Source organism: Protomyctophum bolini (assembly GCF_963924005.1).
Source record: "Protomyctophum bolini genome assembly, chromosome: 9".
Lineage (NCBI taxonomy): Eukaryota > Metazoa > Chordata > Actinopteri > Myctophiformes > Myctophidae > Protomyctophum > Protomyctophum bolini.
This window is the reverse complement of record NC_137870.1, coordinates 2,164,429-2,174,428: the sequence shown is the minus strand read 5'-3', so window position 1 is coordinate 2,174,428 and position 10,000 is coordinate 2,164,429. Positions and strand designations below refer to the sequence as shown.

Genomic DNA, 10,000 nt, shown 5'->3' with positions numbered 1-10,000 from the left:
GAGATTAAATCGGCAAACACATCGGTATATCGGCCGATTTCAGTTGTTTTTAGATTAATCGGTTAATCGATTAATCTATGAGCTTGTAGATCTGCTATTTTTCAATAGATAAAAGTATAACATAATAATAATAATAATAATAATAACACCAACAGAGTATCAGGACATACTGTAGTAGGCTCTACTGCATGTGTGGCATCAAGTTGGGCTTCGCAAAAAAGCCAAGATGGTGCCGACCGACAGTGACACGGTGTCACAGTCTGTGACTTGTGTTATGTTATTTGTGTACCCTGTTTCCTGGTTTGAGTTAGTTAGTGTTTTACCTTAATTGTTACTGTGATGTTGTACACTGTATTTTCCCTTGTTTCTTAGTTGCAGTTTTGCTTTACACTGTGAACTGTTATTTTTGTAGTCATGTTTTGTGCCTTCCTGTCTGCCCCTGTAGTTCTGTTCCTGTCTTGTCTCACTAGTCCTGTGATTGGCCAGTGTTTCCACCTGTGTCCCCTTAGTTCCCCAGCCTATCCCAGTGTTGATTGTCAGTGGTGTTCACCTGTGTCTAGTTATCCCATGTCTATAAGTTTGCCCTTGTGTGTTCAGTTCCTTGTTCGTTCGTAAAATGTTGTCAGTGGTTTTCTGTTCCTAGTGATTTCCATGTTCCTAGTGTTTTGCCTTGCTCCTAGTTTTTCCTTGTTTTCCTCGTACTCCAGTGTATGTTCCTGATTTTGGTTAATAAACCCCCTTGTATTCGACCTGCCTGTCCTCTGCCTTTTTGTCTGCGCTTGGGTCCAACACCTGCCTGTCCTGAACCATGACACACGGGAGCTTCTAGTAGCCTATTAGTTTTGCATGTATAGTTTGTACTATATGTCTGCAATGAACATAATGACCCACAGACCTTAGAGGACTACTTGTGTGTACATCTGAGGTCGCCCCTGACCAATTTCGTGCCCTGGAGGCAAAGATTTGACCCGGTGCCTCACTTGTTGTTGCGTTCTTCTACCTGTATCCTTCATTTTTTAAAACAAACATTTAATAATAAGTAATAACGGCAGTCTCTTCATGTATAGCATAACATAATCCAGCATTTTGTTCCACGATACTCACAAGAGCCTTGAAAATAATGTATTTTCTAAAGCTGTAGGGAGAGAGAGATGAGATGACATGTGGGGGGAGGGGGTGACGTGACCTCTCTGACAGTCTGATGCTTCAAATGTATCTCACGTATTTTCACTTTCAAGCCATACTATAATGTGACCATGCAGTAAGAACTTAAACTAGTAGAGAACGGATGGCCTATTCATTTCAATGAAGTTGTGCATGAAGCACCCGGAAGTATACCCTCTTTTCTTCCGCATTTGACCCACAAGGTACAGTAATTAAAAAGAAGACACAGCCATAGACGTCAATTCCGCTATCCAGCAATTCAAGCCGGCGGATTTGCAAACTGCAGGCCTGAGTTCAGTGGAATACATTGATGAGGGCCATGGGTGGACCAGCTTATGAACACACATGAACCTGAAGAATTATCAACCACATCAAAGCACATGTTTGGGCATTTTTATGAGTAAGGATAGGGGCTTAAGTGGCTGCACTCAAAGCCAAAGAAGTGTGGGGACGACAAGTGAACAGGGGCATATTTCATATGTTTTAAACACTAGCAGGGATTTGGGTAGCTCCGTTTGGAACCTCATATCTACGCTTTAGCTTCGAGAAGAGGTTCAGGATATCCCTGCATCGGTAGAATGGGGGTTGAGCAATTAAAAAGCATTGGCGAAAACCCTTTTCGCAGTATCGTTATCAAAAAGTAAAGGTATTTCTGGCCAGCTACAGATGATAAACCTAGGACAGGCATGTAATCTTTTTTAGACAGAGGCTTACAAAGCTTCTGAAGTCAGCCAGCCCAGTGCCATGTTTTCCCAATGCAATCTTACGGAAGCAGACGGTGCTTGACTGCATGACATTTTTATTTAAGCCTGATTTAAGCAGTTGTTTCACCCCTGTCTTAAAATGTTACGTGCTTGTCCTAGTAGTAGTAATAGTAGCAGCCATAGTGGTAGTTGTACCAGTAGTACATGGATATGTCTTTCCTGGACTAACAGTCAGCTTGTTTCATTTACCTGCTGACGTAATAGTTTCATTAAACAATCCGCTGGAGAGAGGGAGAGAGAGGATCATTCTGTGTGTGTGTGTGTGTGTGTGTGTGTGTGTGTGTGTGTGTGTGTGTGTGTGTGTGTGTGTGTGTGTGTGTGTGTGTGTGTGCGTGTGTTCGTGTGTGCGTGCGTGCGTGCGTGCGTGAGAGAGAGAGAAAGAGAGAGAGTGATTATTACAGGAAATAGACAAAATATACGAAAAATTCAGAGAATGTCATTCAGGAAATAAAACACTCGCACGCACGTGCTTTTCTGTCTGTCTGTGTGTCTGTCTGTCTGTCTGTCTGTCTGTCTCACACACACGCGCACGCACACACACACACAGTCACACACACACACACACACACACACACACACACACACACACACACACCCTTTTCGGGAAAAGGTAAGTCGAGGTTCTTAACATAAATCTGTCTATTCTGTCTCTCTTCGCCAACAGTATAGAACTGATCAGATCACAGATCAGCAGCGTTAGAATCAACCAATAGTAAGGGTGTCAGACTCAGATCCTAGATCAGCTATGTTACTAACGAGTACATGGATCTCATCCTAGATCACAGAGCCAACAGTAAGGGGTAGAAGGATCAGACCCTAGATCAGCAACATTACAATGGTCTAATACCCACTAATAATGTATAAACAATTAATACAATACATATCAATATGTTATTCTCTGAGGTTAGGGACGGCATTACCCCAGAGGTACAGTATAGGCAGCATTACACCCAACTGGATGTGGTCATATTGGAGGTCTGCAACCTCTCTCTCTCTCTCTCTCTCTCTCTCTCTCAGAACAGGATATGGAGTGCTATTGATTGGTTGAAATGTGGTGAAGTGGTCCTTTAATGTAAGATTTTGCCAATGAAATAAAGTGGAATATATATGGTATATGCTCTGTATGGAACCTCGTACTATGATGCTCAATATCTATACATTTCATATTCATAACAGCTCCTAGAACACTAAACCCAACTTTTGTCACACCATCACTGAACCCGGGTATATTTTTATATGTATAATATATTCCATAAAATATATTTCTCATTAAAAAATATATTAAAATACAGCAATACATGGAAACTTGAGGTACTCTTTCTTTAATATTTCAACATGAAAAATAGTCATTGTGGGAGTATGTGGGAGTATGTGATTTTTCCCGGGTGAAATTCACATGAATACCTGCCTGTACGAAAAACCAAAACAAGGATGTGGCCAGGGAAACAAACCTACCTTCTATGATGTCACTGAGCATCATGAAGCTACCCAATAAGGACCACCTCAGACATCAGCAACTTTGTGAAAATCATAATTGTCTGGGACACAATGGGCTGTATTTTGCGTGTCTTAAGTACCAGGTCTTATTCCCTAACTTGAGTAAACTAAAGACCTGGAGGCGTGGTCGATGCTCTTTGGCCACTCAGAATAGCCAAATGGCATTGATCACGCCTCCAGGTCTTTAGTTTACTCAAGTTATAGGGAATAAGACCTGGTACTTAAGACACGCAAAATACAGCCCAATGAGTGTATAATATCTGACAAATCAGTATAGGTGGTATACCAAAAAAAGTGTTTTTTGTAAAAGGTTTGTTTGTCAAATAGAGAGAAAAGTACTGCCGTAGCAGAACACCTAGCACAAATCTGCAGCACTCCAGGTTCAAACTAAATCTTTCTATAGGTGCAAGGCTCGAAGATATAAGTTCAGGTGAAGAAAATACCAGCACTGAGCAGTATGTCCTTTTACATGACGCGTTTCGGCTTGTATATACAGGCCGAAACGCTTACGTTTTCATTCTCAGAGGTAAATAAAATCATGTAAAAGGACATACAATGAGTGCTGGGCATTTTCTTCACCTCAACTTGTTTGTCAAATAGAAACCCAATGAAGGGCCTGGCTGGGCCCCTGGCAACAAATCCCGACGGCCTTTGCTGCGTGTCACGTATACTGCCCAACTCCATCCTCATTTTTACTATGAATAAAAGCGTAAAAGAAAAGAAAAAGAAAACCAAAAAAAGGCAAGTGGAGTGGACGGAGTCAAGCTGGTTCAAGCTGGTTGAACTCACCGTTCAAGTCGTTTCATTTCCACTCAGTGGTGGAAATGAACACGACGTCTGCTGTGAGACTGTTGAAGCTTGATTATAATACTTTATGAGATTAAAGAGGTTTTATTTGTCACATGCTCATAAGTATGTGCAGTGAAATGTTGGTGTGGCATACTTGACCAGACTGTGCTATAACAAAGTCCAACATAAAGTAGGCATAATGCAAACAGGCAGTAAAGGCTATACAGGGTGTTACATAAGTAAAAATGTGTAGTGAAAAAAGAAAAGAAAATATAAATAACCTTATAGGTTTAGAAAATAAAAAACAGCATCATAATACACAGACGTTATAGCTATATGCTGTAGCTATATCCCAATTGCTGAAAATGTTCTAAAGTCTGCTTTGTGTAAATAAAGTGTGGTGTGGACTGTGGTGCATTAATTCTCTATGATTTGTTCTAATGGCATTATGAAGGGTGTGTGTGTGTGTGTGTGTGTGTGTGTGTGTGTGTGTGTGTGTGTGTGTGTGTGTGTGTGTGTGTGTGTGTGCGCGAGCGTGCGCGTGCGTGTGTGTGAGACACAGAGAGAGATTATACAGACAGACAGACAGACAGACAGTCAGACAGACAGACAGACAGACAGACAGACAGACAGACAGACAGACAGACAGACAGACAGACAGACAGACAGATAACAGTAACTCAATGCAAGTACAACTATATTAATTTCACATAATAGTGATAGTTTGTTACTTACATTATGCCCAGTGTGTTCAGTAGAGACAGCAGTCAACAGCACAGCCAGGACGACAAAACCTCTCATTTCATCTAATAATCACAAATGTATTATTATTATTAATATTATTATTATTATTAGTAGTAGTAGTAGTAGTAGCAGTAGTAGGCTAGTAGTAGTAGTAGCAGCAGCAATATTATTATGATGTTTTTCAAATTACACAAAGGTTCTGTCAACTATTTAAGTCTACATTGCAGCCTATAGTGAGCTACTATATATATATATATATATATATATATATATATATATATATATATATATATATATATATATTTAATAGGCAACTAGCCTACTTCTAGAGTATCCTGGTTTAGCCTACTGGTTATCCTTCAAACAGTGCTACTTCAGGAAATCTCTCACAATTAGTGGAATATGAATCACCTGCTGCAGTCTACTGCACTGTCTGTCTGTCTGTCTGTCTGTCATCTACATTTCTACTAGCATTATAGTAAGCCTACCAGCATAAGCATGATAACTCATATTAGACACTCTATCGTCCTTACTCATGTTATCTTTATACTTTTAACTTATAAGCTAGGTTACTTCTTCTGCTACACAAATTGGAAAATTAGGCTATACTCACTCGTTGGTGATGTCTGTCAGTTGTATGTCGTTGACTCGTGTTGTCATCAAGCCACACATGTATGTCTTTATATCCCAGTAAAACAAACATCCGTATGGACCGTGTATCAATCTGTTTGTCTGCTATCACCACAAAATATAGACAACGTTCAGGTAAAAAGAGAACTCTACTGGATAACACACACGCTCTCTCTCTCTCTCTCTCTCTCTCTCTCACACACACTCTCTCTCACACACACACACACACACACACGCACTGCACACACACACACACACACACGCACAGACTGCACGCGTGCGTTTGTGCGCCTACAGCTTCTCAAAAAACAGAAGGCATACTACTGCTGCTACTTGTCTACCGGCGGTGGTGGGAAAAGTCAATCGCTAATTGTTTGCAGGTTATAATATACTATCGCGTTTAAAAGCCTGCAGAATACTTTACAATACACGTGTTAATTCAGGTGGAAAGGCCGGGGGTAGCAGTAGCCTGCAGTCTGTTTTCTCTTCTGTTGCTCTTTCGTCTTCTAGCAGCTTTTCTCTTCAGAAGGATAGAAACAGCTCTGAACTTTTAACAATTTACACGACTTCATCATTTTCTACATCTTGTGAGTGGGAAAGTGATGGGGTTGGGTTTTTTTAACTGCTTTTGGATGTTTCACACCAAGTGAATCGAGGACCTCGTATGAAGTTTAGGGTAAGGCATATCTGTTTAATACTTGTACACATGGTTGCATGGTTATTCGAGTCATTTATGTAGCCCAGTTCTAGGCCTATATTCTATTAAGATAGTTATAGAGGTTAGGCTACAATAAACCAAAAGCAAATTATACCACCTTGAATGATGAATGTATTATTGAATGTCAGAAAATGTATTTGAATTACTGTTACCAATCATTACATTACAGCAATACTATAGATTAGCTACCCATACCATCCATCTGGAGTGTCACTATATAGGCCTATACTGTTAAACTGATGAGTTACCATTACATTTACTACATCTAGTTCTGGCTTACTATTGCTACTATGAGTTATTCAAACTAGAGTTACTATTGTCATGACTAACACGTTACTCTTACTAACCTACTGGCCTACTATTGATAGCACTACTGCTACCTACTATACTTATTAGTTACTATTGCAAAGTTATCACTACTGTGTGACAATACAGCTTATATCCATAACTTTGCCTAGAGAGAATGCAACGTTACTCAGGAGGTTTTAAGTGTCTTTACTCTACAATGAGTCACAGAGTTATTATAGAACCTCCAACCCTGATACTGTATGTGTTTGCTGGTTCATACTGTATCTGCTTAAAAGGTGAAGTATAAATGAACGGTTCACATGTGTTCCACTCATCAACTATGCAGGATTGGTGGAGTGGTGGAGTGACATCCCTGGCTGTGAACCAATCAGAGCTGATAGAGAGGTGACAGGGTGGCGTTGGAGGATGATGATGATTTCCTGCCCCACCACCTCTTTCAACACGGCACTTTGGTAAGATTATGAATGATTGTTACGAAGTGTTATTCTACTGTATACATGCTTGGCGTGTGTGTGTGTGTGCGTGAGTGTGTGTGTGCGTGTGTGTGTGTGTGTGTGTGTGCGCGTGTGTGTGCGTGTGTGTGTGTGTGTGTGCGTGCGTGCATGCGTGTGTCGGACTCGTATCTGGAGAACCGTCCAACCGACCGACTTCAAACTTGATGCATATTGCACCACCGAAATCACCAATATCAACCTCACCAGCTGAACAACTATATAGGCTACAACAAAGCACTCTCCTCGCTCTCACAAAAACAAAATGTGTTTCCTATACTACCCGTACTCCACCCACTGGTCCTGGTGGTACAGTGACCAACTCCGCCACCTCAAAGCCAATTGGGCCAGCAGCTTCAGCTTGACGGGCCCGGCAAGGAAAACTGGTCTCACTGTAAAAGTGAATCATTTTTTTTTAATAATTATTCCAATCAAAAATCTACACCATTCAATCAGAATGACCACCACTGGCTGCCCGTCAAACAAAGAGTACAAGGCATTGTACAAGCAGGCTCCCCCCCCTTCCTCTCTGACCTTCTGCCGGCCTCCTGGAGGTTCCCACAACCAGGCTTCATTCCTGGGATGACAGGGCCTTCTCTGTGGCCCTCCTTAATCCCCTACCTTCAAAACCCATGTACGTCTTTATTGGTATCGAAGGGGCGAAGATCGCTTATTGTTTTTGTATACTCTACAACTAGTGTTGATAATTCCACAAATCCCCATTTATGGAGTACCCTGATGGGAATACCATGCAGTCTGACATGGCCAGACTAATATCACTGCATAGATATTTTTGTTCGGTTTCAGGCTATAGCAGTGATACAGCAGTAGTAGTAGTAGTTGCGAACGCAGTGATAGTTGCGAACGCAGTGAGCACTTACTATGAGACCTATAGCAGATCATGTCTGTCCGTGCGTGCGTGTGTCCCCCCTTTGTGCCCATATATGGAGCTGAGTGATTTGTTTGTGATTGATGCAACACACTCCATATTTGGACGTATAGCTGCTTTGGGGACTCCTTATATGGTTATGGCTAAGTTAAAAACTTAACTTAAAAACAACTTAACTTAAAAAAAAAATAACTTGAAAATAAATCTTAAAAAAACCCAAATATGTACGAGCTGCGTTCGCTTCCCGCGTTTGCGCGTCTTACTGGTAGTATAGTAGTAAGTAAGTACATTTTTCAAAATAATTTTACAAAGTGCTGTAAAATGGACACAATATAAACAATCAAGTTAAAACAAGACATAATCTGCTTTTAAAAATGTCGACGGAATTTTTTGGAAGACCTTTTGTCAGAGGAACTGTCCTTGGAGGAGGGGGGTGGGGGGAGGGGGGGGGGGGCAAAAGATCAGTAATATAATAAAGTGGGGCCAGTCCATGTAGTGCTTTAAAAGTAGTTAAGAGGATTTTAAAAATCTATTCTGGGCCCTAACACCAGGGTTATGTGTGCTCTGCGGGTTGGTGTTGGTGAGGATTCTGTCAGCCACATTCTGTAGGCCACTAGTTGAAGTATAACCTAGCTAATGAGGGCCAATGGTGAGGGTTTCCGTTTAGTCTGCTGTTGAGTTGTAGAAAATGTTTTGCCATTCAATTGTTTAGTGCCGGTTAAGCTCATAGCGCGGCATTTTGAAAAACCCGTTAAAATGTGGCGCAAATCATTGAATATATATATTTCAGAGCGAACATTTTTAACTAAAATATCTGGCGGGGGGGGGGGGGGGGGTCCCTGGAACTACATATTTTGAGATGGGGGTCCGTGGCCCAATAGAGATAATTCTGGGGGTCCTTGACATGAAACAGGTTGAGCACCGCTGACATAGAAACATGGGTTTTTCAGGATTTAGAAGCCTTCTTTTAATCGACCTCAGTCCAAAATGGGTTAAAAGTACAGTAGCAGAATTGATTACCCTTGCTAATCTACAGTGTGCTTGTGTTCAGGTTTCTGATGCTGCTGTTTGTTCAACAACACACCGTTTCTGGGGTGAGTACCTTTTTTTTATTTGTTTTTAAATTAATCAATTGCCATTGATGCGTATAAATTGTTTCATCATGTATTTGTGTACTGATACTACTACTATATATTGCTATATAGACATATCTATATCATCCTTCTCTTCTCTTTCTATCTCTCAACCATAACCGTTATCAAATCAGACACTAGACACTGCAAAGAGGCAGAGAGAGAGAGAATGAGGGCAGATGTGAAGTTAGACAACACACTGGAAATAAACAATGTCTCTGTGTTTCTGTGTGTCTGTCTGTGTGTGTGCGTGCGGCATGCACGCATGCGCACGTGTACACGTGCGCGCACCTAGCCTAAACAACAGATTTTATCGTTCCAGGATCACAGGAATAATTGTGTGTGTTCACTTACTCTCTGATCCTTGTACTGCTTTCTATTGGTTTATTGGAATGACGCTGATCTAGGATCTGAACCATGTACTCCTTATACTATTGGATGATTGTAGTGTCACTAGGATTTGATTTGATTTGATTTGAGACGATTCTACTCTATGGCTCCGAGACATGGACACTTTCAAAGAAACAAGAGAAACAGTTGGATGGCACTTATACACCCGCCTTCTAATGAGAGCGCAAAAATCTGTCTTGGATTAAGAGCCACCCATCGACTGATCTAATATACGGCAACCTCCCCCGTGTTTCTTCACTGGTCCGATCCAGAAGAACACAGTTTGCCGGCCACTGCTATACAGAGCTGACAATGGGGTTATATCTTGTCCTGCCTCAAAGCAGACCAGAGGTGGCGTGGCATTGTGAAATCCATGATCTCGACCGCGGTCGAAAAATGATGATGATTTGATTATTGCACTTACATTTGGTTTTGCTCTTTTGTTGTAATGTTAAGCTTAATGTATACTCAGTGGGAACGCA

General features: G+C 41.2%; 2 protein-coding genes across 3 annotated transcripts in view; one reads left to right on the top strand and one right to left on the bottom strand.

Annotated features, from left to right (window-relative positions):
• Nucleotides 1-5,756, bottom strand: part of LOC308321254 (uncharacterized protein) — a 77,891-nt gene extending 72,135 nt beyond the window's left edge. The window contains exons 1-2 of the mRNA XM_080772093.1: nt 5,572-5,756; nt 4,950-5,020 (exon numbers count right to left, since the gene is read on the bottom strand). Coding sequence (XP_080628219.1) covers nt 4,950-5,015 — 66 coding nt within the window. The 5' untranslated portion in view covers nt 5,016-5,020; nt 5,572-5,756. The remainder of the gene's footprint in view (nt 1-4,949; nt 5,021-5,571) is intronic.
• Nucleotides 5,757-5,908: 152 nt separating this feature from the next.
• The window catches only part of col4a4 (collagen, type IV, alpha 4), a 79,789-nt gene continuing 75,697 nt past the window's right edge, over nt 5,909-10,000 (top strand). For both annotated transcript variants that reach the window (XM_080772416.1, XM_080772415.1), the window contains exons 1-3: nt 5,909-6,264; nt 6,941-7,067; nt 9,047-9,089. In XM_080772416.1, coding sequence (XP_080628542.1) covers nt 7,021-7,067; nt 9,047-9,089 — 90 coding nt within the window. In that variant the 5' untranslated portion in view covers nt 5,909-6,264; nt 6,941-7,020. The remainder of the gene's footprint in view (nt 6,265-6,940; nt 7,068-9,046; nt 9,090-10,000) is intronic.